The sequence below is a fragment of the Punica granatum genome, chromosome 5 (assembly GCF_007655135.1).
Source record: "Punica granatum isolate Tunisia-2019 chromosome 5, ASM765513v2, whole genome shotgun sequence".
In the NCBI taxonomy this organism is placed as follows: Eukaryota; Viridiplantae; Streptophyta; class Magnoliopsida; order Myrtales; family Lythraceae; genus Punica; species Punica granatum.
In genome coordinates, this window is record NC_045131.1 from 1,334,657 (window position 1) to 1,360,544 (window position 25,888).

At 42.0% G+C, this 25,888-nt stretch overlaps 6 protein-coding genes and 1 long non-coding RNA gene across 19 annotated transcripts; 4 read left to right on the top strand and 3 right to left on the bottom strand.

The window, feature by feature from the left end:
* Nucleotides 1-1,054: 1,054 nt before the first annotated feature.
* On the bottom strand, nucleotides 1,055-3,309 carry LOC116208242 (pentatricopeptide repeat-containing protein At3g29230). Its single transcript, XM_031541588.1, has one exon. The coding sequence runs from the start codon at nucleotides 3,242-3,244 to the stop codon at nucleotides 1,424-1,426; it is 1,821 nt and encodes a 606-aa protein (XP_031397448.1). The 5' UTR covers nucleotides 3,245-3,309; the 3' UTR covers nucleotides 1,055-1,423.
* A 1,040-nt stretch (nucleotides 3,310-4,349) lies between these two features.
* On the top strand, nucleotides 4,350-8,161 carry LOC116208530 (chorismate mutase 1, chloroplastic). Its single transcript, XM_031542016.1, has 6 exons — nucleotides 4,350-4,802; nucleotides 5,417-5,639; nucleotides 5,727-5,813; nucleotides 6,263-6,406; nucleotides 7,400-7,492; nucleotides 7,607-8,161. Exons 1-6 carry the CDS (start codon nucleotides 4,627-4,629, stop codon nucleotides 7,847-7,849), a joined length of 966 nt encoding a protein of 321 aa, XP_031397876.1. The 5' UTR covers nucleotides 4,350-4,626; the 3' UTR covers nucleotides 7,850-8,161.
* An 876-nt stretch (nucleotides 8,162-9,037) lies between these two features.
* LOC116208305 lies at nucleotides 9,038-9,646 on the bottom strand. Its single transcript, XR_004157033.1, has 2 exons — nucleotides 9,505-9,646; nucleotides 9,038-9,379 (listed from the first exon to the last, which is right to left on the bottom strand). It is a non-coding gene; the product is annotated as an uncharacterized LOC116208305 (long non-coding RNA).
* Nucleotides 9,546-11,433, top strand: LOC116208304 (lamin-like protein). The gene is made up of 2 exons (XM_031541677.1): nucleotides 9,546-9,832; nucleotides 10,779-11,433. Exons 1-2 carry the CDS (start codon nucleotides 9,655-9,657, stop codon nucleotides 11,108-11,110), a joined length of 510 nt encoding a protein of 169 aa, XP_031397537.1. The 5' UTR covers nucleotides 9,546-9,654; the 3' UTR covers nucleotides 11,111-11,433.
* Nucleotides 11,434-12,471: 1,038 nt separating this feature from the next.
* Nucleotides 12,472-15,474, top strand: LOC116208303. Of its 2 annotated transcripts, none has more exons than XM_031541675.1 (7): nucleotides 12,472-12,779; nucleotides 13,095-13,189; nucleotides 13,395-13,512; nucleotides 13,603-13,721; nucleotides 13,888-14,074; nucleotides 14,209-14,358; nucleotides 14,821-15,474. In XM_031541675.1, exons 1-7 carry the CDS (start codon nucleotides 12,513-12,515, stop codon nucleotides 15,115-15,117), a joined length of 1,233 nt encoding a protein of 410 aa, XP_031397535.1. In that variant the 5' UTR covers nucleotides 12,472-12,512; the 3' UTR covers nucleotides 15,118-15,474. The 2 variants fall into 2 exon arrangements, with proteins under 2 accessions (XP_031397535.1, XP_031397536.1); XM_031541676.1 differs by having other exon boundaries at nucleotides 14,215-14,358.
* An 841-nt stretch (nucleotides 15,475-16,315) lies between these two features.
* Nucleotides 16,316-19,355, top strand: LOC116208302 (probable WRKY transcription factor 4). Its single transcript, XM_031541674.1, has 4 exons — nucleotides 16,316-16,988; nucleotides 17,650-18,365; nucleotides 18,450-18,614; nucleotides 18,743-19,355. Exons 1-4 carry the CDS (start codon nucleotides 16,578-16,580, stop codon nucleotides 19,023-19,025), a joined length of 1,575 nt encoding a protein of 524 aa, XP_031397534.1. The 5' UTR covers nucleotides 16,316-16,577; the 3' UTR covers nucleotides 19,026-19,355.
* A 1,333-nt stretch (nucleotides 19,356-20,688) lies between these two features.
* Nucleotides 20,689-25,668, bottom strand: LOC116208300. 12 transcript variants are annotated; one of them, XM_031541670.1, is made up of 11 exons: nucleotides 25,215-25,668; nucleotides 24,219-24,262; nucleotides 23,582-23,922; nucleotides 23,373-23,456; nucleotides 22,706-23,203; nucleotides 22,410-22,545; nucleotides 22,114-22,279; nucleotides 21,902-22,030; nucleotides 21,623-21,817; nucleotides 21,386-21,508; nucleotides 20,689-21,078 (listed from the first exon to the last, which is right to left on the bottom strand). In XM_031541670.1, exons 3-11 carry the CDS (start codon nucleotides 23,859-23,861, stop codon nucleotides 20,965-20,967), a joined length of 1,725 nt encoding a protein of 574 aa, XP_031397530.1. In that variant the 5' UTR covers nucleotides 23,862-23,922; nucleotides 24,219-24,262; nucleotides 25,215-25,668; the 3' UTR covers nucleotides 20,689-20,964. The 12 variants fall into 12 exon arrangements, with proteins under 12 accessions (XP_031397530.1, XP_031397525.1, XP_031397526.1 ...); XM_031541665.1 differs by having other exon boundaries at nucleotides 23,582-23,930; XM_031541666.1 differs by having other exon boundaries at nucleotides 24,219-24,348.
* Between the last annotated feature and the right edge of the window lie 220 nt (nucleotides 25,669-25,888).

The window sequence follows — 25,888 nt, forward strand, 5'->3', positions numbered from 1 at the left end:
ACACAACAAAAATCAATAACACAATTATTACTTTTCCATTTTTTTCGATTTTTTAATCATTCAATTTAATTTTTAATACTAAATTCTCTCAATTATCCATTATTTTTTTCATAATTCAACGATACAATTAAAATAAAGATTCAACTCTACTTAACATTTTACCGTAACTTCACTTTGCTTCCTCTGATCACATCTTGGAGCTTCAACCGTCCGTATCACCTGCAGAAACAAGTACCAGAACCAAAAACTCCTGCAGCTTTTCATGGTATGAGCTTCAGAACCTTCTGCCTCAGCAACAGCAGGACCTTCTCTAGGGGATTTCACTAAGTCCATTCTTAGAAAACCTTGAATCAGGCCATAAGCCACAGAGTGCTTTTCTTGCGTATTCTCGCCAAACCATTGTTTATATATAGTGTAGTGAAATCAGTTTGGGAAGTAAGAAGCCCCTTTGACGTCTCTTTCATCTGCAAAGAGTTCTTGACGTGGAACACACAGAGATTCCCTGTTTTAGCTAGTAACTGGTCATTTTAGGTTGCGTTTGGTTTCATAGTGAGATTTTAAAATCAGATTTTGATTTTGAAAAAGAGTGGTATAAATGGGGCTCACCCTTTGACTTTGTATGAGTTATGTTGTTTTATTGTGAAAAAAAGTAGTATAAATGGAGCTCACTCTTTGACTTTGTATAAGTTATTTTGTTTTGTAGTGGGTAGAGTTAAGTTAGAATTGTGATTCTAAAATTACATCCTAAAACCAAACAGGGCTTTAGACTTCGTAGAGGAAAAGGAGTCATACTTGCAGCAAAGCATGATATTGACAGACTTCCGGTGAGGATGCTATAGTTTAAGGATCAAAAGCAGACACAGTCTGTAAAACAAGAAGCTCGACAAATAATCAATCAAAATGTAGAAACGTAATTTGGATTCTGGATCCTTTCAGTTATTACCTTAGCTGATGTGCGCATTGTAGAATCAACTGCAAATAGATGACACAATCGTGGAGATAAAGAGTGCAGGATTTTGTTGTTACAGGATGCTGCAGCAGCAACACAACTCTATGATGGTCAACCCAATTATTTAATTTCTATGCAGTTAGCCGCAAATCAATCAAAAAGGAACATTCCACTCTCAATCAATGAGCAGGAGAGGAGGCAGAGACGGAGAGAAGAGCACTTTCCTGATCACAATTAAAAAGCAATTCAAGTGGAGCAGTCGCATAAGCTCAAATCCACATATGTTAACAGAGAATATGATGCTCTTTCGATATTTCAGCATGCAGTAGATATTCAATCCCACACGATCATCTAACCCGAGTTTGAGACTAGGAGCAATTCCTGAGTCCTCACTCACAGGTTCCTAAGTATAAATCAACTGTACAACAACCTGTTATATGCAGACCTTTTTTTGTTGATTCTTTTTCCTAGACCTTACCGAACTTCCTCAAGGTCCATTCTTAATGTAGCAACCACCTGATATATACCATCTGATTCAGTATGTGACGTGTCAAATGCCGTGAATTCATGGATCTCATCATCTACATCGATAGAACTAGCGCCCGGAGGTTTCTTGATACCTGAACTCCTCATTTGGAACCTCGCACTGGCAGCACCATCCCAATCTCCTGCTGCAGAGGAGATATTCGACAGTGTTGAGAAATTGCCCGAGTCGGATTTCTCCAACTTAACGAGACGATCAAGAACTTCCGCTGCCATTTCAGAATCATTATGAACTCGGCAGGCCCCTAAAAGGGTGCCCCATATAACAGCATTTGGTTCCACTGGCATGCTCTGGATGAGACCAAAGGCTTCCTTTAGACGACCACCGCGACCCAAAAGGTCAACTACGCAACCATAATGCTCAATTTGTGGAACAATCCCAAAATCTCTTCCCATCTCGAGAAAGTGATCTAGGCCCTGATCGATAAAACCAGCATGGGTACAAGCACACAAGACCCCAATGAAGGTAACTCCATCTGGCTCAAACTTTTCCTGCTTCATTCTATCGTAAAGCTCAAGTGCTTTCTCAGCATGCCTGTGGACTGCAAGCCCTTGGATCATTATATTCCAAGAGACAACATCTTTCTCGGGCATCCCACCGAAGATGCTAAGAGCCTTATCTAAGCTCCCACACTTTGCATACATGTCGATTAATGCATTCAACACCAAAGTATTACACGTTAACCCAGTCCTCTGGACAGAAGTATGAACTTTCATTCCCAGCCCAAGCAAACCCGACTCTGCACAGGCAGCTAAAATGCTAATGACTGTTCCATGATCAATGATCAACCCAGCCTCCTCCATTTGATCATATAACATGATTGCCTCCTTGGCGAGCCCTTTCTGAGCATACCCAGAAATCATTATTGTCCACGGGACCACGCTTTTCACCGGCATGTTATCAAACATCATTCTTGCCATGTCCAACTCTCCAACCTTACAGTAACCCGAGACCATGGTGGACCAGGAGACGACATTCCTCTCGGGCATTTTCTCAAACAGCTCAAACGCAGCATTCATGTCTCCCGCCTTCACATGCCCATCCAAAATAGTATTCCAACTAATTGCATCTTTCACGGGCATTTCGTCAAACAGGCGACGAGCTTCATTGAGCTCCCCCACTTTCACTAGTCCACTGATCATTGTATTCCAAGAAACTGTATCCCGCACCACCATCATCGAGAATAACTTCCTTGCCCCAAAAACACCCAAAGGCCCGCACCTATAATAAGTGTCAATGAGCGAATTGGGTACGAATATATCCGCACGGAATCCAAACTTTTCCACTTGGGAGTGAATCGTTTGAACCAAGGGCAGACAAGATTTCCCAGAACACGCCTTCAAAAGAAAAGGGTACGTGAAATTATCAGCAGGAAGGCCACTGCTTTGCATCCTCAAGAAGGTAGCAAAAGCCTGCGAGGCCTGAGAGTTGCGCACATGAGCTCCTATGAGAGTATTGTACAGATGGGTGTTGGGTTCTTCAATTAGGTCGAAGACCTTAATGGCCAATCCCATCTGGTGGCACAGGGAGAAGGCGGAGACCAGCTTCGCGGCCACTTGGAGGTCAGAGTGAAGGTCTGACTTAAGAATCTGGGCGAAGACTTGCTTAATGTGGACCAAGTTCTTGCATTTATGGAGGTCTGCGAGGTGCTGCTCGAAAATTCTCCGGCGAGAGACCCATCTCGGGGCTCGGACGGGGACGGCAATGGACATTCGGGGTGGTCCGGTGACGAGGTTTGGGTGATGAAACATTGGACGAGCATTTGTTTTGTGGAATAGAATAATGGTTTGAAGAGGCGGGAAACCAACTGATGTTTTATCGGTTATGTCTTTATTTATTTTCACTTCTTTTTTTCCACCAAAATTGCAAAAAAAAAAAAATTTAAAAGTTGTTTTTCTTTTTTACCAAAAAGAAGTTGTACTAAAAACGTCATATTATTATATTAGAAACATATTTTAAGTTTTTTTTTTCCGATTACAATAAACAAATTTTAGATTTGAATAGTCAAATATTCCTATTTTTCACTATGATATGTGACTTATAATTGGGAGAAATTGTTGTTCTTTGAGAGCATTATATAATTTTATTTTAAGTCGAGTATAGTATGATTAATATATTTAGATTGGTCTAAACGTTGCAGCGGATTATCTCATGGGCAAAGTTTAAGATACAATTAATATGAAGTACTGAGACGCCGTTGGTCTAATTAAAAACAAATATATATAATTTTGTTATTTAGGAGTACGGCGGTAGTCTGCCATGTCACGTTCACAAGGGCCGCCAGAAGAAGAGATTACGTGAGGCACACGTCCTTTCTCTAGTTAGTAATTGGTAGCGATCACCATTCATCAGAATAATGTGATGTGAGGCCACTTTTCTTAATAAAATGTCATTGGACCCGTCATAAGTTTGTTGGGAAAAAAAAGAAACATTTTTTTAAAATTAATTTTAGACATTTTCTTTTGTGAAATAAAGGTTAATTTTCTTTTTTTGTTGATCAATTTTTTTCTTCGAGAACTCATATCCGTACTCCAGAAAATGAAAGCTATTGCAACCGTACCAACTAAGGCCAATTCCCAAGCTTGACCAAACTAGTTCACATGCGGCATTTATTATCAAAAAACTCGGGTTACATTCATACTACTATTCTTATTCGTATTCTTAAGGTACACGTCAACTAGACATTATTCGGAGAAAATTATGCGGTTCGCTTGATGTAACCTCGACTCTGAATGATTCATTATATAAATCGGAGCTATATATTATTGGGTTGGGGCCACATGACCATTGAACTTGACTTGCTTTGCTGCTTCACCTTCCTACCTAACCCCTCCAAATTCAAATTGCACGCGGTGGTGTTGGTGAAGGAAGGGGGTGGGTGGGCGAGAGACCGTTGCCAAGGTATGAGGCTGGCTGCAGCTTCAGCTTCAGCTTCCGCACCATAGTTTATATCACCCTCTTGACCTCTCTCTCCTCTTTCCACTAATAAAGCAACCCCCACACTACTCCCTTTCTTTTATTCGATCGTTGTCTCTGCTTTTGTCTCTCGTCCTCCTCCTCCTCCTCCACCTGCCGCATCTGATTTCTTCACCCGCCTTCCTTCTGCGTTTGCCGTCTTCTTCCTGCTAATCCCATGGACGCGAAGAACCTGCTCGAAGCTCCCTCTCCTGCAATCTCCGTCGCCCGTCCTTCCAGGTCCTCGAGACCCATCTGCTATTTCACCACCCGGTCGTGGAAAAATCCTGGCTTTCCCCCTCTTAGCTCGAGGAGACCCATCTCGCGGGTCCGTGTCTCTCCCAGCTCTGTCGAGTAAGAATTTCATCCGCCCTTTTACGTGTATTCATCGAATTTTCATCTGTGTTGCCTTGCAATTTTTTTTGCTCCTTTGATTCTAGTGGGTTGCTGATTGTTTGCTGGATTTTCAACCAAAAAAAAAAAAGCTGTCTTATTTATTTATTTATTATCCTTACATGTTGATTGGAATCAAATAATGAGTCTTCATGCAGGGTAATGCTCTCATCTTTCACCGTGGTTTACGCTGTTGCTTTGTTCAGCTCTAAACTTCCTACTGGGATTCTCTGTGTTATTTTCGAATTCTGGACAAGTTCTCAATCTTTAATTATTTTGGTTCTCTGCCTTATGGGAACTCTCTGATCTTTTGTTTCATTCTTTTATAATTGGATGACAAAAAGGAGGAGAAGGTTATCTCGATGAGCAAAGACTTACTAATGCATCGAATTTTCTTCCATTCCACTAGTTGGTAGCCAAATCTCTAATGAGAATGTCATTGATTGAGGGCCATTTATATACGCGGTGTTCATTTTTGGTACAGTCAGCTATCTCTCAAGATGCTGATTTTTTGCTCCTGATTGTATCAGCACCGAGTTCATGAATTCTGAATAGAGGCTTTTCTCCATGTGTAGATTCACCCCGAAGAAGAGGATTGATACAAGTAAGAGTTTGACATTGGAGGGGATAAGGCGCTCTTTGATTCTGCAGGAGGATAGCATAATTTTTGCCCTTCTAGAGAGAGCCCAGTATTTTTACAATGAGGAAACATATGACCCGGTTGCTTTTGCAATGGATGGTTTCCCTGGTTCTTTGGTTGAGTTTATGGTCAAAGAAACTGAAAAACTCCATGCCCAGGTATGCTGTGAACATAGAAATATTGTAGAGGACTAGAGGGATCTGTGCCGGCCAGTTTAAATATTGAGCTATCATATGATACGTTAGGTGGGAAGATACAAGAGCCCCGACGAACACCCTTTCTTCCCAGAAGGCTTACCTGACCCCCTTTTGCCACCTCTGCATTACCCAAAGGTAAGTTATGATGCGACCTTTTACTGACTTGTCATAGATCATTGTTTTGTTGATAAGTCCTGTGAAGTTTATTGCAGAGTTCTTCAGACTAAATTCTCAGTTAATGTGGGTACTTTGCCCCGTAAGATGCTTATTTCTTGTGTTTTTACAGAGGACCCTATGTCTTCGTGCAATATCTTTCTGAGCACTCAAGAGTTTTCATGTCACCTTGGGACTTTGCTTAGGTCAGTTAGAGCACAATGTAGGCTTAATCCAACTAAAAGTTCAGATGATCACACGCTTTGTTTATGAGGACTCGAAAAATCTTGTAAAGAAAACCTTGCCTCCATGCTCTTCTGTTCTCTTTTGCTAAAGAGCAATGCAATAGTTATAGTTAATTATTATTTTCTTTGGCCATGTCATGGTTGATTATTGACTGATACCTCAAAGGATTGTTCTTTTCCGGATAGGTACTCCACCCCTTTGCCGATTCGATCAATATAAATAAGCAAGTTTGGCATATGTACTTTAAGGATCTGCTTCCACGACTAGTGAGGCAAGGCGATGATGGTAATTATGGGTCAACAGCAGTTTGTGATACGATATGCTTGCAGGTATGGGCCTTGAACCAGCTTGAGTCGCCACCATATTAAAGTACAGGGATGAGAGTCTTATTGTTCTTTTTATCTTTTATATGGCAAAGTCTGAGATTCTTATAGGAAATAGCTTATGGGCAAAGGCTTTTTCCTACGAAGATATAACCTGCTTTAAAAGGGATGTGGTTTTTGAGAAATTCAATTATGTTGGGCTTTGCAGAGAATTTGATATGGAAAAGCTAATATTATGAACAAAGCATAGCCTTTTGCTTTGTAAATGAGTATGGCGGGCAAAACACAATAATAACGACCTTTTGCTCAAATCTGAAGTAGCTTGTCCACTGAATCTTGTGACTTGAGTTCTTTTGCCTTCATGAATGATCTGCATCTCTTAATATTTTGACAGTCATATATCACTGCATTCATTCAGATGAGATGAAAGTTGTTAGTCATCTTTCTCATGTTCACTAGTCTAGTTGGAGATTCCTGGTCCCCTAGCACTTCTTCTTAATGTTGAGGAGAAAGGAAATGCCCTTAAAGTGGCGAGTACTGGACCTAGTTTAGAAGGATTCAAATGAATCTTGCGTGCTTACCTTTTACAAGTCAGCTATGACATATTAAAATAAAATTTGAATTGAATCTTTGAATCACAATTAAGCAGAATATACACCTGTCATGTTGATTTTTTGGCGCATTATTCTTGCCATATCTGATTGCAATGCTGTGAACATATCCTTTTGGTCCCGTTTGGTACGTGGGAATGGAATGGTATGGAAATGAATGAATTTTATATAGGGAAATGTAATGATATTGAGTGAAAATTTGTGATTTTATATAGGGAAATGCAGTGAAGGAAAAATATGATAATGAGGGAATGCCCTTTCCAACTAACACAAGTGACGCTATATAAGAAAATGAAGTGAAAAGAAGAAATGAGCATTCCATTCCATTCACACCTACTAAACGGGACCTTTCAGTCAATAAACGGTTAGTGACATCTTATAGTTGCAGGCCTTGTCAAAGAGAATCCACTACGGGAAGTATGTCGCAGAGGCAAAGTTCCAAGCCTCTCCTGAAGATTATGAAGTTGCCATTAGGGCTCAGGTCTGTATAGAGCCGAATCACTGGACGCTTATAGCCTCCTGTTAGCATTCGAAACAATTGAAATTTAGTTTGCGTTCCTGATAGTTATTTCTTTTCTTCTCTTGACTTTTGCAGGATAGGGCCAGGTTGATGGACTTGCTGACATACACATCGGTCGAAGAGACGGTGAAGAGAAGAGTGGAGATGAAAGCCAAGACTTTCGGGCAGGAGGTGATCCTGAGAGTGTACTCAGATGGAGTTGGAACCGACCCAATCTACAAAATAAACCCCAGCGTGATTGCTGATCTGTACGGGGACTGGATCATGCCGTTAACTAAGGAAGTCCAAGTCGAGTACTTGTTGCATCGATTGGAGTGAAGATAGGTAACAAACACTGGGGACGCATCTGGTCGGGTGAATATAACTTAGATTATAGCTGTTCATACTGAATATGTGAGGAGGCACGTCGGGGTCGTTATGGACTGTGAATGCATCACGATATTGAGTAGTCGGAAATTTTCTTTTCCTTGTTGTGTGGGGTAGGTGGGAAGCTAGTTAGAGAAATGGAGAGATGGTTTATGTTATTTGATGCAGAATCATGAGATTCATTCATAAGGGTATTCAGTATTCTATTGTTCAAGAAATCTGGTCTTTCATGCTAGGCAAGGTTAGGTTGCAGTGCCTTGTGCAGAGAAGTAATGGCCAACTAATCCTTTTTTTTTCTTTTATTAACTAATTAAAACAATTACAAATATTTGTCTGGTTACTAGCTGGACAATTTAAGCAAATGGATGGAATCAACTCACCTGGCTCTCCAGTCTTTGGTTAGGTCGGACCAGCTGGCAAATGACTGACTATTTAGATAAGATGAGCATTGCCTTGCCTTCCCCTACAATCTCAAGACATAAGTTCCCCCGTTTGGTCTGAAATTCATGGAAAAATGTCCCAGGAATTGACCGTTTCTCCTTTCATGTTTTTTAGACCTTAATCAAATTAACAAAGATTATTTGTACATTTAATTTGCCTAAGCGTGCAACATTATGATGATGACATCCATATATATATATATATATATAAGGGGGAAAAAGAAGAAGAAGAGGTTGGTACCATACTACCCATTTTGCTGTTCTCTTGAGCCCAACCACAGATTCGACATCCAATTATCAGATCTTCCTTTCTCAATCGAATATTTCCTTTTTCTATCTATGTGTTCTTAGTTTTTGTTGATCATAAATGCTAAAAGCTCGAAGCGTGAATCTATGTTACTGGTCAGTCATTATGCACAATCATCATAGTACAAGGGCCTTTTTTCAGTGGAAAAATGGGCCAAAGCGGTGATCCAAATAGCAAAATTTACTCTCTTTTTTTTCTAATCCTGAATAATCAGGTTTCGCTCAACTAATTTCTGAGCTTTGTGAATTCTAGTGACGCACGGAGTGGATAATTACGTCAAAAAAGCTCTAGTGGCTCCAAAGGGATTTTGAATTCGGGATCGGACGAATATTTGAACTCCTCCATGATTATTAAGTTAACTCCCTTGGAGTATAAATAGAAAAAATTACTCTCTGACAAAGAAAGCAGTACTGATATTATTAGCAGTCGATGCTTTTAGCACAGAAAAAGAAACTTTATTTTCCGGAATTCTCTTTCAAACTTCAAACCAGCAGTACAACTAAATACCCAAAAATATATAAATAAACAACAGTTACTGCAAATTTGGAGGCAAGGCCCACAGCTGGTAAGCAGTAAAAATAATGGGGAATTGAACGCAGGAACATGGTAACTCATCAGGCATAAGGTGGTCCAACAGCCCTTTCTCATTCACTCACAGTGATCGACTCAAAACCCGACTTACGCCCCTAGCCCAGCTCCATCAGAGTAGCATTCCTACGAATATACGAAGAACCCCTGTTCGGACAAGAAAAATCGGGATGTATTCAACCAAAACTGAGCTAATATATAATAATAATAATATGATGAAAAAAAAAAAAGATAATTAGCAGAAGCATCGCGGTGCAGATCTAGAAAGTAACCGGGAATATGATTTGCTTGACAGCATGTGTAAAGGACAGCCACTGTCCACAGTGACATATATAACCAAATCCTCGGAGGGGGTCAAAAGCACAGAGCTTGCTCGCTCGCTTCTTCTAGAGAGAGAGAGAGAGAGAGATAGAGAGAGAGCAATGGAGGGGCTGAGGACAGTGATGGGTATGGCGGTGGTGCTGGGGATAGCGATGGTGGTCATGCTGCCGGAAGTTGGAGCCACGCGGTGGACGGTCGGGTCCAACATGGGCTGGAGCCCCAACTTTAACTACACTATCTGGGCCAAGGACAAGCACTTCTACAATGGCGACTGGCTCTGTAAGCTCTTTCTCTCTCTTTCTCCCCCTCTTTCTGCACCTTCTTCTTCAGATCTGCTATGTGCCCCTGAAGCTGTATAGCTTCCGGGCAGCTCCAGTTACAGGGTGTGCTTTTATCTTGCTATATGAGCTGTAGATCCAATGATGTTCTGCGCATGAGCTCATTCTTTTCTGCAAAGTTGGTTTCTTTCCCAGCTCTGGTCACTGTAAAATTTGTTGGCCGAGAGCATCATTGATTGTTTTTTCGCTCGCAGAGCTGAGTAAGTAGAGGTGAGAGAAGATAGCTCACCATTTAAGAAGAAGCAGCTCGAGCCTTTTCTTTCTTTCTTTCTTTCTTTCTTTCTTTCTATTGTCAGCTCATTATTTCCAAAAATAGTGAACATCAGCACTAGTTTCTTGCATCCATGTCTTGGCGAAAAGCTTCAGTTGAAAGCAGTTACGTGTTTTCGGATTTTGAGCTTCTCTGATGGCCTTGCTCGACGCAGACGCTCGATCTAATCAGATCTGCATCTTTCCTAGGACTCCTGTCCTGCTTCGTCTTGAGTCTTCCCGATAATTAACTGTCATTTTACTGTAAATTCCTTCTATTTTTGTCACAAATCTTGTCATGTCAAGTATCCTTCACAGTTTATGAGTTGGGCAATGAATCCAAGTGACTTCATCTTTGTTGACCACAAAGCCATCAATCTGAAAAGGGCATAAAATCCTCGATCTGAAAAAGGGCCATAAAATCCTCCACTTTCAGCCTGAAGTTTTCATTTTTAGTAAGAAAGTAAAATGAATGGATTCAAAATGTGGAACTATATGTGAGTTCGGGGGGGATTAAGGCTCAAATTATCATGGGAAATCGGTTTTCTGGTAGTGATCAGTGTCCTATTATATTTGTACAGAACAAGCTTAGTCAGTTAATGCTGATAGCCCCCTCTTCATTTCTTGCTTCCCTTCAGTTTTCGTGTATGATAGGAACCAGCAGAATGTGCTCGAGGTGAACTCGACCGACTATGAGTCGTGCAACTCCGACCACCCGCTCCACAACTGGACCACAGGTGCCGGGAGGGATGTGGTCCCACTGAACGTGACCCGCAAGTACTACTTCATCAGCGGCAAGGGATTCTGCTTCAGCGGCATGAAACTGGCCGTTCATGTTGAGAACCCGCCACCACCTCCCGTCGCCTCTCCAGTAAACAGCGGGTCCCCCCCAACTTACCATGCAAGGATCATCATCCCGGCTGTTTTCACCATCGGGGCAGTGTGGGATGCATTCCTCAGGTTCTGGTAACGCATGTCTCAAATCGATTCGGGAACCACTTCTAGCAGGTTACTTGTGAAAGGAGAATCGAGCTGCTTTTTATTCCACTAGTGTCATTCTTATTCTGATCCTGGGGGTAAAATTACTTCCTTTGTGGGTTTTTGTTCCTGTTCCTTCTTCTTTTTCATGTCAGGTCGGCCGGAATTCGGTCGATCTGTCTTCTGATTTGAGTTTTAGCGTGGCGAAGTGCAAATTCATGGGCATTGGTGCTTGAGTCTTTGAACTTTATGACTGTAACACCGAGGAAGAAATATGACAAAAGATTCATTTATTTGATTGTATGCCTTTTCAGATTTGAAAGTTTTTAACGTCTGGGGGCCCCTTCAAGGCCATGTGATGTGTTTCATTCGTTCTATTTGCGAGAGAAGGGCCATTGATGCCGGAAGACAGCATGTTACTCTGCTTCAGACTGGAAAATCTTTAATATTATCTCCAATGTTGGAAGAGTAAAGTGGAAGACTTTTACTTTGTCCTTAATTGGAATCAGCGGCAGCTCCCCGCTGTCTGAGACTTGTACCATGTCGTCAACTATAACATGTTCTGTGCTGAAGATTGTTAGGTTTGTTTTTCAAATAATAATTTTATTAAACTCAACTCAATTCTTTTTTTTTTTCCTCTAAATTCAGTAATATAATCATTATTATTTTATCTTTTTTTACTATTTAATAATAATTTCTCATTTATACTCTTTCTTAATCATTTTTTAACATTTGCTATATATATATATATATATGCATGTATATATTCTCATATATCAATGTATTTGTTAACATTTGTAATCATTGTATAAAATTAAATTGAAATGAATAATTTATCAAATTTGTAATCATTGTATAAAATTAAATTAAAATGAATAATTTATCAAAATTGAAAACCAAACAAGCTGAGCTAATAGAAAGTTAATGAAATGAAAGCTGTCACTGCTTCTTCTATGCGTTATGATCAAGTATCATAGTCTAATGGTTGGTATTTATCCCCAACCCCAACCAAAAAAAATCCAGTCTAATAGGTAATGGCTGGTATTCTGGTTCGGAAAGTGAAATAACACGATCGGCCCCGAACTTCCTATGATGCATTTCGGTTTTAAAACAATAACGGACACAGCATTTTGAAAGATTGCGTGCAGCGACTACAGATTCTAGATGTGAGACTTCTGCGAATGTCATTACGTTGTCATATATCATCAAATCGATCTTCAAAATGGGCCTTCAATGAATTCTTCGCGCTTTCAGTAGAAGCTCAAGTCCATCAGGCAACGGTCCTTGCCTCCACCGAAACGATGTCGTTGACTTGGGAGCAAATGTCAGATAAGGGAATCCTGGTCTCATGATCTGATCCTTTCACTTCAGTATGAGAAAAGCAAACACTGTCCATGGCTTCTCTCTGCAACTGTTCACTCTCTTGTCCTCCTTATCCAAGAACGCAATGGAACCCATCAAGAACTCGCCCTTTCCTCTCAATCGGGTTGAGCCCGACATTTCCGGGCCACTGCATCTCCTCAGTCGGGAGCGCCGGATGTCGAGCTGCCGCGCCTGACAAGGCCCGACGGAGCTCATTCGCGAACGAGGCTTCCATGAGCATAGACAACCTCCACCGCTTCATTAACCTCAACGTCGGCAAGTGGAACGGTGCTTTTCACGTAAGTCTTGATGATTACTCGGCGTAGTATTCACACTTTTGGTTTCTGAGAAATGCATGAGACGAGACAAAAGGGAAGCAGCTTGATTCTTGAGTCTTGGTTTTGCTTGGCTGTTCCACGGGCAAGTGATTGACTTAAGAAAGCTTAAGTCCATTTCTTTGTGTTTCTGGAGGCAATAACGGTCTTAATTGCCTTCTGTGTTTAGCTGAAGCTTCATGGTGGGTAGTTCTTGAATGATTGAAGGATAGATTGACGTCATTGAGAATTTTAGAAATATTTTAGTTCCTAATACTGATCATTTCTGAGATATTGCAGCAATTTGATACCAACGGAAATCTGCTGCATAAAGTGGATACGAAGCTTTCGGCGAGCTCATATGGAGAAGACCAGCTCATCAGTCTCATTCAAACGTAAATTTCGCTTCTTTCCGCTCGCAGTTCAATAAAGAGAGCTTGTGTTTGGTTTTTCACTTCCATTCTGTAGTGCTGGTTAAAGTGACAAACTGATTGCGTCAGTGTTGTCGAACGCAAGCATGTCTGATCACCTTTGCCTATTGATCAATCAGTTAATGATGGCTTTCTGACCATGGGGCTTTGATTGAATTTTATCTGGTAGTCTCTACATAAAGCAACCTCCATCCAGCACTTCAGTTTTGGGAGAGGACAAAGAGCCTGACTGGGCAGAATACAAGATTAAAGAAACCAATATGTTCACAGTTGACAAATATCAACAGGTGAGTTACTTGAACTCTTTTGAAGTTCTCAAGTCCAATGGATTCTATTGCTTTGTTTCCTATCTAACATTTTTCATGATTAGTGTGCAGATGGGTTTTTTCCCCCAGGAAAAAGCATTTGCTCTTCGGTACCAGACTGCAGGCATGCTTGAAACTGTTTTAAGGCAAGGGGTTCTTGGGGAAGATGATACGGGCGAAGAATCTCCAAGGTAATTATCTGCTCGCTCTATAGATTAGATTCTTGCCATTTGGGTACAATTTTCTTGATATGCCATTCCTTTCTCGCGATTTTCCTCGAAGTTAATTCCCACTTCTCGATTGAATTCAGTGCCTGCTCGATTCGCTCTATTACTCTAATGAGATTCTTATATGCAGAAACCTCAAGCTTCCCTCTTACCGACCTTCTATTGTGTGCGAGAGCTGCCTATATTCTCAGGAGAGAGATATGCGGGCAAGAGCTTTTCATATAATGGACCCAAAGGGTGTCATAGAAATGCTTCTCATCTTTCTTGAGAAAAGAGATGATGGGGTGCCCTTTTCTCCTACTCTCGACAATTCTAAAGTAAGTTTGAGAAGCTTGTACAGCTTAATTTATGTATAGCAGTAAGCAAGAAGTTTATTTGCACTCTTATGATTGCTCGTTTAAATATATTACCACAGGAAGTTCCATTTTTCGTGAGAAAATTTCATTCTTAGTTGCAGGAATATGATAGTAGGATCATCCCATTTCTTGGAAAGTGGAAGGGCCGTTCCATAACAAAGCGCAGTGGTGTATATGGGGCAACAATTGCTGAAGCTGATTCAGTGGCGTCACTAGAAATGGACGAGAAAGGACATCTAATTCAGGTTAGAACTAAACTCCAATAACCAGATACTCTTCTAATGTTAGATTCTTCACTTAGATTCCTGATCCTTAAGATGAGAGAGCTTTAGAATTCAATGACTTGATGTCATCAAGGATCGAATTAATCCTGCCTACTTGTAGAGGACATGGATTATATAAATCGCCCTCTTTATATTTCAAGATGGAATTGTCTCTGTAAAATCCTAGTCCGAACTGACATCCTTTTTCTCGATTTTGTTCCGCATTCCATTTCACATTTGCTTGCTCTTTGTGAGGGACCAGACCATATCCTCTGAGTAAAGGTTTCTGGGTTTTGGGACTGGAGCCTGCCAATCTACTTCAGAACCGGAACTACCTAATATAGTCCTGCATCATACCAATTAAAAATTATGAGATGGTACCTTCCCCCCGCTTCTACGATGTTCTAACTCGTTTTTGTGATCTTCATCATCACTTTATCCTAGGACATTGCTTCCACATCGAATAACGGGGAAGTCACAACTAATGTGCACTGGACCGGTACAATGTCGGACAACTTGATCACATTTGATGGAGGTTATCAGATGACGCTGCTACCAGGTGGCATGTACATGGGATGCCCATCGGACGTGGCGAAGAGTGTGGCAGAGTCGAAGTCATTCCATTTGGAGTTCTGCTGGCTCGAGGCTCCAGGAAAGAGGCAGAGACTCATCCGCACTTACGACATCGAGGGCTTGGCGGTCTCTTCCACTTATTTATCCGAAACCCAAGTCACAAGATAGGGAGAATGAAGGGTCCATCTCCTCTTCTTCTGAACTGCAGAGCAGGGGGAGACAGCTCAGTTAGGATTTTCTTATGCTCATGCGAATTGAGGAAGCAAAGCGAAGATTTTGCTGCGGCAAAAGCTGATAAATCAAGGAGAAAATTTCTGCTTTAGGCATTGACAAATCGAAATTGTTGCTGCTACTGCTGCGTTATTGAGGGAATTGTATAGATCCACGTATGTTCATCGCAGGTTTTGATCCGGCTCGATCTATCCTTTGTTCTCTTCCAGTGCCCTCTGTCTCTTCACAGCTGTACTGGGACGAGGATATATTGATATTACTATCAACGTGTTACATGTCCAGTTCTCCGTGAAAGCAACCCAAGCAACTGGGGTGGAAAAAATATGAACTTTTTGTCCTTTGATGTCTAAAGAAGTAAAAAATGTAGAAAGCGAGAGGTCCCAAAGATCTCCATTGCCGTGGGTGGCTCTGCTCTGATTGATTGCATTGAAAGTCGGGACGCCGACGGCACCGTGATGCGATGCACCTCTAAGACGTGGGTCCCACTCGTTTCCATGGAATTGCCCTGCCGCGTCCTTTTTTGCGTGCCCGTTGCATTCAAGTTAGGATGCAAAATTGTTCTATTCACGGCGATGAAAAATGCGGACACAGAGACAGAAGAGAGAGAGAGAGAATGAGGATTATTATATTGATTGATGATTGATGATTGATGATTGATGATGATGATGATGATGATGATGATGATGATGAAAAATTGGTGAGCAAGAAGAAACTATTGCTGTTAGCCGCCAGCTGTCGATACTCCACGGGTCGGACACAACCAATAAACTCTTTGGTGCCATATGATATATGATGGGTCGAATCTACTGTAATTAATCACGACTTGCTCTTAACCTCCCGAAGTCGATGAAATAGATTTAAAGGATAAGGGCGAGTTGGTAGGAGTATTTAATGATCCGTAAAGTTGTGAACTTTGCAAGCAGAGTTTCTTACCCAGTTGATGGACAATAACTTGGATCCAGAACACAGAGAGAGAGAGAGAGAGAGAGACCCACTTGGCTTGAGTTTCTCCCCAACCCAATGGGACAAGTGGCTTCTGATATTTTTTTTTTTTAAATTGCAAATTCTTCAACTCATCAAAATTTCAAACTTATCCTCCACACGCAGCAATGGAAAATTGTCTCATAAATTATATATATATATATATATATAGAGAGAGAGAGAGAGAGAGAGAGAGAGAGAGAGAGGTTACAGAACCAATAAAGATTGTCCGAAATTTTCATCCGTGGACTTTCGTTTCCCCTGAAAGTTCAAGATAAACAAGCAAGCAAACAGGCAGGAGCTCCAACAGGGAACAACACACAGATCAGAGGAGGTTTTGCCGAGGAAGCGAAGCCTTGAGCTGCCAGGGGAAGCAAGAAGGAGCTCATCTCCCTTCTCTTTGGGCTGAGCAAGAAATGGCGGACAAGCAAGAAACCAGGAAGCCCCCAAGACCCACCATAACTCTCCCACCCAGACCTTCCATGGACAACTTCGCTGGGCTCACCGCCAACAGCCCCGGCCCCATGACCCTCGTCTCCAGCTTCTTCTCCGACAACTACCCCGAGTCCTCCCCGGATTTCAGGTCTTTCTCCCAGCTTCTTGCTGGAGCAATGAACTCGCCTCTTGCGGTTATGGCCTCTGTCCAAACTCCCCTTTTCGTGGATAATTCTTCAGCGGATGCCAAATCTGGAGATGGGGCTGATAAGAATTCAGGGTACAAGCAGAATAGACCTGTGAGCTTGGCAGTTGTGAGGTCACCTCTATTTACTGTTCCTCCTGGTTTGAGCCCGTCTGGTCTGCTCTCACCTGGATTCTTCTCCTGTCAGGTAATCTAACCATCCATCACGCCGTAATCGATCTAATACTCGAGTCATATACGGTTCTCATCGCGTGCCCATCGTGAATCGATCTCTCTCTGGGCTTTTTGGGGGTTGTTGAGCTATGAATGTTAGGTGAACAGATAGTGAGCTGTTGGTATGACATCTTTTTATTAGGGTTTTATCGGTGTTGTACGAGAAGAGACAACGGGGAGCTGTTGTTCATATTGTTGTATTGATACTTACTATGTTTGTGCTGCTTTCTGTATTGGTGGTCATGAAAATCTCGCAAATTGATTCCATTCCTCGTGGGAATTTGCTAAAAATGGGAGAAACTTTGCTCGGGATAAAGCCTGGGAAATGCCTGAAGTATCTGTAGAGTGCTGTTTGATAAAATTAAGCTTCGTCCGGGAGATATGAACTTGGAAAGCTTATCGCAGACGGGATTGTGTGAGACAATGTCTCTTCCCTCATAAGACCCGAAATGAAAAGCGATGTAACCAAGTTTTTGTGAAGCTTAACAGTGAGAATCTTGGGAAAGTTTAGGAATATCATCAGGGGCATAGATTTTTGGTTATAAACTTATGTGAATCTCTTTTGGGAGATGCGCTTAAGCGCTTCAATTTGTATCCGGCAGTGCCCTGAATGTTCATGTTTCTTTGTATTGCAGAGCCCCTTTGGAATGTCTCACCAGCAGGCCTTAGCACAGGTCACAGCTCAAGCTGCCCTAACCCAGTCCCACATCGGCGTGCACCCAAATTCTCAGCCACAAACTAATTTTGCTCCAGAGCCGTTATTCACTCACGAACCGCCCTCCATTCCCAGTGAAGCTCCTCAGCATATACAAGCACCACCACCATCATCGGTCCCTGCTAGTACCATTCCCGAATCATCTGATATCACCAGTTCTTCGATAAGGAATGAACCACTTCCTGTTTCTGTGGATAAACCGGCCGAAGATGGGTATAATTGGAGGAAATATGGCCAGAAGCAGGTGAAGGGCTGCGAGTATCCTAGAAGCTACTATAAATGCACGCATCCGCATTGCCCGGTAAAGAAGAAGGTCGAGCGCTCTCTCGATGGTCGAATCACAGAGATAGTGTACAAAGGTCAGCACAACCACGAGATTCCACAGCCCAATCGGCGGTCGAAGGAAGCTAACAGCGTAAGTGGAAGCACGCTTTCCCATGCTAAGCCTGAAGTTGCTTCACAGAGGCAGATGGGTAACTTGAATCAAATCGAATCTGCAAACACATTACCCAGAAGAGATCAGGAGCTTACTCAGGCAACGACAATGCAGACAAGTGTGTCGAGCGGCAATGAAGAAGCTGATGATACTGACACAATAACGATAGGCGATGATGATGAACCACATCCAAAGAGGAGGTAGAGTTTGAAACCTGAACCTACCTTTCCTCTTCAATTCCCTTTTGTTTTTCTTCAAGACTGACTATATGCATTGGCGTGCAGGAATGTGGAAGCCACGCAACCGGAGGCAGCTTCTTCAGCAGCACACAGGACAGTAACAGAACCAAAGATAGTTGTACAGACCAGAAGTGAAGTCGATCTTCTGGATGATGGCTACAGATGGCGCAAGTATGGGCAGAAAGTGGTGAAAGGGAATCCTCACCCCAGGTGAATGATTTGTTCTTTTATGACCCTATATAGTGTTCGATATCCGGTCCTCTTGGGTTTTTCTTGGTGTACATACTGTCGACGAGTTTGACTCCGCCACTGAAGCAGACAAATTTTTCGTGAAACAGGAGCTACTATAAGTGCACTTTTGCGGGATGTAACGTCCGAAAGCACGTGGAGAGGGCTGCAGCTGATCCCAAGGCCGTAATAACGACATACGAGGGGAAACACAACCACGGTGTTCCAGGTGCTAGAGGCAACAGTCACGCCACCGCAAATACAAATCAAGTGTCCCAACCAAACCCACGGAAGCCAGTGGCACAAAGTCACGCGTTGCGCGGCGGAACAGGCTTTGGGAACAACCAGAGGCCTGCACTTCTGCGGCTGAAAGAAGAGGAAGTTGCCTCCTGATGGCCAGAAACAGCCTGTCCGATTCTTTAAATTGCCAATTACGATGCATATAACACGCAGCATGTTGAACAATCAAGCAGTCGCAGGCCAGAGAAGCCTGCCTTCTGCAAGATGCTGTTCGCTACAGAGTGAAAAGAAATGAAGACACGAGAAGCTGTTGATCATATGTTGTGGGATGTTATAGTACTGAACAAATTTTCAATGTTTTGATGCTTGTAACATACAAAGTTGTATAATTTCAAGGTGCTGCTGCGCCTGTCTTCGCTGTACAAACTCTATGCCATATGCTTCTGTTCGTTAATGAATGAGCTCTCAGCTCTTTGCTTTAAAGGAATGGAATTCATATTTTGTTCCGAACCGAATCTTTGCCGTGCATTACCAGTAGACCATTTCAAGAACCACGCCGTATCCTTGAGGTATTGATTGCAGCTTTCTGATCAGGCAGTTATACGACAGCATGCCTTGTTCAATCTAAAGTTACAGTCGTCATCTAGCAGTTCTGTTGCTTGCGCGCATTTCAAATCATGGCAAATTCAAGAAAATTTTACAGCTTCCAGTCATGGGACTGACTAATGCCAAAGCAACCCGACAACAAAACCAGATGTTCAAGTAAAATTTTTTATTATATTACTGATAAGAAAATGAACATCTTATCAAATTTGAGCCTCACAAAGCTCGACGAAATCGAATTGTGTCAAAAAGAATCAAACTTTTCCAAATTTACGCACAAAAATTCAGAATTTTTCTCCATTTCTCTCCTATCCAAACACAAATCTCACACCACTTCCCCTCCATTTCTCACCCATCCAAACGACCTAATTGCCGATTGCAGAGCTCCTCACCCGACTTTCAGATCTGGCAGATATTCGATGGCAAGCCATGATCAATCATCCGTTATAGTCATTTTTCTTGCAGTTCTGTTACTTGCTCATTCCAAATCATAGCAAATTCAATAAAGTTTCTTCCAGCCTGCTTCCAGTCATGGGACAGACAGACTTTGCCAAACCCACACGACAACAAAACCAGATTATCAAAATCAAAATTTTATCAAGTTTGAGCCTCGGAAAGCACGAAGAAATCGATTTGTGTCAAAAAGAATGAAACTTTCCCAAATTTGCGCAAAAAAGTTCGGGATTTTGGGGAGAAAGCAAGTGGTGGTGGTGGGAAGATTGAATATATGTAGGGCAAAAATCCCCTCACTTCAGCTGCAAGGACTAGAGCAGAGAAGCGGCCATGGGAGCCCCTCCATGGATTCTTGGTTGATGTGCGCCCATCGCAATTTCTTGCGCCACGTTTCAACCTCTCTCGTGGAATACCACGCCACCCCATTCCTCAAGGGGGAAGCGCTCGGCCTTGGGCGCCTCTTCCCGATCTCCCCTCTCTGTCCGCCATTTATATATTCATGCCGCCGGGGGAACAAGAACCCTAATAGTCCCCTTCAATCGAATTTACCAGTTTACCCTCGCACCCAATCACAATTGCGTTCCATTCCACTTTTTCAAATTTCAATTGTACGTAAAATCACCGATTGGATTTGGCTCGGGCCCTCTGCATATGATCTTGATCTTGATTTTGACCCGTTACGATCCATCGGATATACGGAATTGTCCGAGGGAATTTGAACATTAACCCGTCTCACCGAGTTTAATAGCACAACTGTCGATTAAAGGGTATTGAGGTAAAATTAATGAATACACGTATAGATATGCTCCCGTGTCTTCTTCATTGGATGATGAGGAATTATTGGGTAATTCCATCTCTAGACCCCACTCCTCAGGAGGAGGGGGTTGATGACTCCGAACGGATATTATACATAACATACATTTTTAATAGCCATATCTCTTTTTAGACAAGAAATGTTTGTCAAGGGAATGACAATGGTTGTGGGGATGGAAGATTTCTTATTTATGTTTAATGGGTTTCCCGGTTACTTCATCGATCACTCCTCGTTGAGGTTCATCAGTGTAGGTATTTGGCCATGATTGACGAAGTCGATCTTGCTCAACCTCAAGCAGCACAGCACCTGCTCCGGAAGTTCTTCTGGCTTTTGTGCCTGTCAAGAGTTTATTAAACATAAAATGAATCAGCCCAATGAAAAGTTTTAAACCGATTATCCATGCCGGAAATCGACATATGGGCACAGTTTGGAAAAGTTGTCGACTTACACCTTTTTCTATCCCAATAGTTCATGCTAGTGGAAATACGGTAACCATGGTAAGCAAAATGTCTATAGGCTGGGCATTTTGAACTCCCAACATCCAAATTATGAAGATTGCAATTTCTGATGGTTTACTTAGTTATATGTTGAACAAGAGAAGCGAATATAGCAACTTCCTTACCGCAAGAGATTGAAGGTGTACCTGAATAGTTAGGCCAAGGTCAAGAATTCCATTCTTCAAACGATCTCGGAACGCTTCTAATCCCTTTCTTGAGATAAAGCTGAACCGGTGAATGTCCAGGTCGATTTCAAAGTAGTTTGAGCCCTGCATGAGCAAATGTCAACACGTTTCACTTCGAGATTATGTCATCCTGCTCTCCAAGCAAAGCAACAAGCTAGCAGTGGGAATAAACTGGATTCTAAAGTTTATGGAATTTACTCGATAGAAGTTGTGCTGAGGACGCGACAGGACAGGCTTTTCATTATAGGCCTGAATGAGCTTCCTTTCAGCAGAACTCAGGTGGAGATCCTCAGGGTTGACCATGCTGGCCATGATCTTTAGCCTCTCTCTGAAAGGAACTGTCGACTCTTTTGCAAAGCCCTTGACTTTTTCCATCTCGTCCTCAACTAATTTCTGTAACCCGATTTCGTGATTAGGAAATAAACGAAATGCATTCGTAGACGACCTTGAATTCCGGCAATTTAGGTAAAACTATACCTGGATGCTCTCTTGAAACTGGGGAGAGATGTCTTTTTCGAAATTCTCGGAAACTTTGAAATACAGCACTAAACTCATTCCTTCCCCATCACTATCTCCAAGGAACATTGCAACAGGATAAGTCGGCAACTGCAATTTTTTGCAGAAGCCGATAAGAAACGAGAAAGGAAAAGAAGTGCGAGAGAATCGGAAGGCAATATAGTAATATGCACCTGAATATTTACAATTAGAAGAGGAGGCACTTTTCCCTCTGCTTTTACATGAGGAAGCTCGAGGTGCTGTGCAATGTGGTTTATCTTTCTTGGACAGACAAATAGATCAACTCCGATTGGAGTATATGGACTGAAATCTGGAGCCGGTGACTTTCTCTTATCTCTGCTTTTTGAATCATCACATTATCATAAGCGAAGAGAATCAGGACATTCGAGCATGTTCTCAAGCAAAAATACTAGTTGATGAAAGAAAGCTTATCAGTCCAGTTCAAGGTTGGTGAGAAAAAAGTACGTACTTGAAGTAGGTTTCCCCGCGGAGTTTAAAATTCGAGGGTGGAATCTCAGACCAAGATCCTGGGGTCATGTTCTCACTGGTGCAGCATGGGATAATCATTCCTGCTCGCGGGCGGTACAAGAATTTTTTCGATGCCCCTGCACATTAGAAATACAAAGTTCAGTGCACATAAAATTTCCACGCCAAGCTTCAACTATTTTTGGCATATTTATCTTTCATTGTGAAGCTAAAACTGCATTGGATTCCTTGACTCATACATCTACAGCTATTAAGAATCTGAGAATTTCAGAGACATACGATGTTCAGTGGTCTCATCCCCATCACAGGATCTCCTCTTGAAAGAAAGCCTGAAGACAGCTGATTTCTTTCTTTGACCCAGCACAATATTCTGATGGTTTAACATCTTCTCATTAAAGCTCACTGAAGGAACCAAACGAGATAACCCAGATTTCAGGATACATTGTTGGGTTTTGTCATCGGAGTCCCTGTTATCCTCTTTCAGACCCTTGAAGCTCCCATATATTTCCAAGCTCTTCCTCCTCTTGGAAACTTCCCCGGGCTTAGTGGCAGAAGAAAGCTCATTAGCCTGACCATTCTTGATGAGAAATACATTTGATTCCTTCTGATCCTCTTTGCCCGGAGGATTCTCCACTTTTCCTCCGTCTATCTTCAGAAAGCTCCCGACGAATTCTTCATATGTACCCCTGCTGTCTACAAAGCACGCTGAAGTCTCATACTGAAGCAATTGACCATTTGTGATGTTCCCAATGGCATTGCTGGTTAAGGGAAACCCATCTGCACCAATGTACCCAAGACAAAACCCTCGCAACTTATATATCCATCTTTGTACCGAATCACAAACAAAAATGTCAAAAATTTCCTTATTTCGGCTATAGATTTAGTTGCTGAATTACAGGTTTTTCTTTTTTACCAGAAGTTACTGGAGTTATAGTTGGATAAGTACCTCCATAGACGCTAATAAAATCGTCATCTGAGTCAGACTCCAATATACTGACAGAGTCGAACCAAGCATCCTCTTGGCATATCACTAACCACCAATAAACATTCAGAACCATTATTCAGAAATACCATAACCATTTCAAGTATCGACTAATATCTTGGTATGTTAAGACAGAAGCAAGCATCTACTTTAAATTCTCAAATTGGACATACCATTGGCATCAAATTGACTGAGGTGCCACTGCAACTGGGTCAAGTGGAAAGTCGAGTTAGAAACCTCGGATCTTCGGCAGGTGGTTGTTTCACCTTTCTCAAAGTCCATGTGAATGAACTCGCTCACTGCAAAATCAGTGACTCGAGAACCAGCATTGCTGCTCCTTTTCTTAATTTTATCGGGAGCAGAAGTTGAAATCTTCCCGCGGCGCTTGCGGTGGCGAAGGTATCTCTTCTGCACTTTTGTTGGTTTTGCCGGGGTGGATACACAGGCACCCATTGTGAATGAAAAGTGTCGAATTAATAACTACCTTTTAGTAAGAGTCCTTTGCTTGTCCTGCCTAATCAGCTATAAGATCAACACATTAGTGATTCTTTCTGAAAAGTAAGGCCTATCATTAATAAGAGGAGCACCCAAATCCCTTATGAGTAGTTTGTTCAACAGAATTTCCTGAGATTACAACTTATACCGGACAGGGGAAAAAAGATCATAAATCTATATGTTGAAAAGAATGTCGTACACATTGGTCAGTGAATATTTTAATTTAGCTAAGAATCAATTACCCTGTTCAATTCTAAATTAAAGAGAACATTCAAGAAAGAAATCTGCATGATATTGGAATTCTGCAAACAATACCTCTAGTTGCTGCGCCTTCAGAGAGTAACTACAAGGATTAGAACCTGAAAGATAGGCAGAGAGAGAATCTGTTATCCCATCAACTTCTACAGTCACTGCCAGTCTCAGATTGTACATTTTATAACAGAACCTGCAGAAATGAAATCACAGATCATGGAAAAAATCGACAACAGAAGGACAAACATTTGAAACCTTAATCTTTGATATAATTCATTGAACTGTGACCTCACTTTTTAGTGACGAGACGAGACGCATATAAATGGTTCTCACATGTTATGATGAGACGCTGAGCAGACCTCAAAGTGTCTGAATCATGTCGCTCGTAAAGCGCACATTTCTGATTTATAGAGGAAAAGGAAAGAGGGGGGCGAGGGGGGAGGCGAAAGTTGTTTGTTCACTATCCAAGGAGCTTCCTTTAGCTTTCGGGTTCAGAATTTATATTGTGAATAATACAGCTGAAGGGTCCACATCCAGTGAAGGTGAAAAAGATGACAAAAAAGAAGAAGGTGGAATATATACATATACAATTGTCTAATAAAGGTTGTCCAGATTATATAAAAACCTATAAAGAATGGTGCTTTGTACCCATTCTTTGAAAGCAACGACAACTTGAAAACTGTAGCAGAGGTCACGTTTCCATTTCCCATGGCAATGATAATCATGCAGTATCCCATGTATTCACTGGAACGGCCAACCACAATATCACACTTCTACCAGAATTTACATCGTCCGCAACAACAAATACCAGCGAATAACATAACATATCCTAAAAGTTCATCTCATTGAGAAAAATCTCTTTTGGACAATGGCTGCAAGCCCGCGATTCGACGTGCCCACGAGATCGTAGGGAACGGCAGATTTATGAAAAGCATGGAGGCTTTAGTGATGCAAAAGGGACAGTAGGACACAAATTGAAATTACAAAATGAAGCCCAAAAGGGGGCATCTTCTTCGATCGCATGGTCAATGGACAAGATCAACAGCCCCCCCAGATTACCTTTCCGAAGCAGATCCTCTCTCATTTCACGACGAGGACGACGCCTCCCCCTCTTCGCGATGTGGGGGGAGGAAGAAGACAGGAACACACAAACTCCCCCACGAGAAGGGAGGGAGAAAACCGGGTTCGGGTAGGTGGGTCCGACGCAGTCGGATCCGAAAGCAATGGGCAAGCTAAATGTGCCCCCTCCTCCTGCCCTTTCTCTCTGTTCCTTCTCCTTCAACGGACCCCTGTTCTCCCTGCTCCGCTTATATTAGATAGGTATAGATATTTAGGGAACCGATAAAAATTGTGAGGGATGACGGATCCCTCTTCCCCCCCATTTCGCGGTGAAATGGGGTCTGATCGTTCCAATTTCAGAGTTGTTAGAGAGAGAGAGAGAGCGGAAGAGGGGAGAGAGAGAGAGAGAGTAATGGCGTTGTCTGTCTTCTTCTACTCCCCTGTCTCTCTCTCCTTGAGTTTAGTTTTTCGGCCATTTTTGTGAGATTAAGCTCTCTGTTTCCTTTGTTTTTTTCGTTTGTTTTCTTTTCCCTGTCCGTCCCAGATTTAGCTGGCAATTGCATGAAAAACAAATAAATAAATAAATAAATAAGAAAACAAAAAAAAAAAGGCGCGCCCAATTCTCTATTATTATTATTATTAAATTTTTGCCCCCCAAATCCCTAGTTTTCATT

Excerpts from the sequence above, each read along its gene's own strand:
- LOC116208242 (XM_031541588.1), bottom strand. The coding sequence starts at position 3,244 with ATGTTTCATCACCCAAACCTCGTCACCGGACCACCCCGAATGTCCATT.
- LOC116208530 (XM_031542016.1), top strand. The coding sequence starts at position 4,627 with ATGGACGCGAAGAACCTGCTCGAAGCTCCCTCTCCTGCAATCTCCGTC. Across the intron at positions 5,640-5,726 it reads CTGAAAAACTCCATGCCCAG|GTGGGAAGATACAAGAGCCC; the intron begins GTATGCTGTGAA and ends ATGATACGTTAG. Across the intron at positions 7,493-7,606 it reads AAGTTGCCATTAGGGCTCAG|GATAGGGCCAGGTTGATGGA; the intron begins GTCTGTATAGAG and ends TGACTTTTGCAG.
- LOC116208304 (XM_031541677.1), top strand. The coding sequence starts at position 9,655 with ATGGAGGGGCTGAGGACAGTGATGGGTATGGCGGTGGTGCTGGGGATA. Across the intron at positions 9,833-10,778 it reads CTACAATGGCGACTGGCTCT|TTTTCGTGTATGATAGGAAC; the intron begins GTAAGCTCTTTC and ends GCTTCCCTTCAG.
- LOC116208303 (XM_031541675.1), top strand. The coding sequence starts at position 12,513 with ATGGCTTCTCTCTGCAACTGTTCACTCTCTTGTCCTCCTTATCCAAGA. Across the intron at positions 13,513-13,602 it reads CAGTTGACAAATATCAACAG|ATGGGTTTTTTCCCCCAGGA; the intron begins GTGAGTTACTTG and ends ATTAGTGTGCAG. Across the intron at positions 13,722-13,887 it reads ACGGGCGAAGAATCTCCAAG|AAACCTCAAGCTTCCCTCTT; the intron begins GTAATTATCTGC and ends TCTTATATGCAG.
- LOC116208302 (XM_031541674.1), top strand. The coding sequence starts at position 16,578 with ATGGCGGACAAGCAAGAAACCAGGAAGCCCCCAAGACCCACCATAACT. Across the intron at positions 16,989-17,649 it reads CTGGATTCTTCTCCTGTCAG|AGCCCCTTTGGAATGTCTCA; the intron begins GTAATCTAACCA and ends TTTGTATTGCAG. Across the intron at positions 18,615-18,742 it reads AAAGGGAATCCTCACCCCAG|GAGCTACTATAAGTGCACTT; the intron begins GTGAATGATTTG and ends TTCGTGAAACAG.
- LOC116208300 (XM_031541670.1), bottom strand. The coding sequence starts at position 23,861 with ATGGGTGCCTGTGTATCCACCCCGGCAAAACCAACAAAAGTGCAGAAG. Across the intron at positions 22,031-22,113 it reads TTCTAATTGTAAATATTCAG|TTGCCGACTTATCCTGTTGC; the intron begins GTGCATATTACT and ends AAAAAATTGCAG. Across the intron at positions 21,079-21,385 it reads ACCTTGGCCTAACTATTCAG|GCACAAAAGCCAGAAGAACT; the intron begins GTACACCTTCAA and ends AACTCTTGACAG.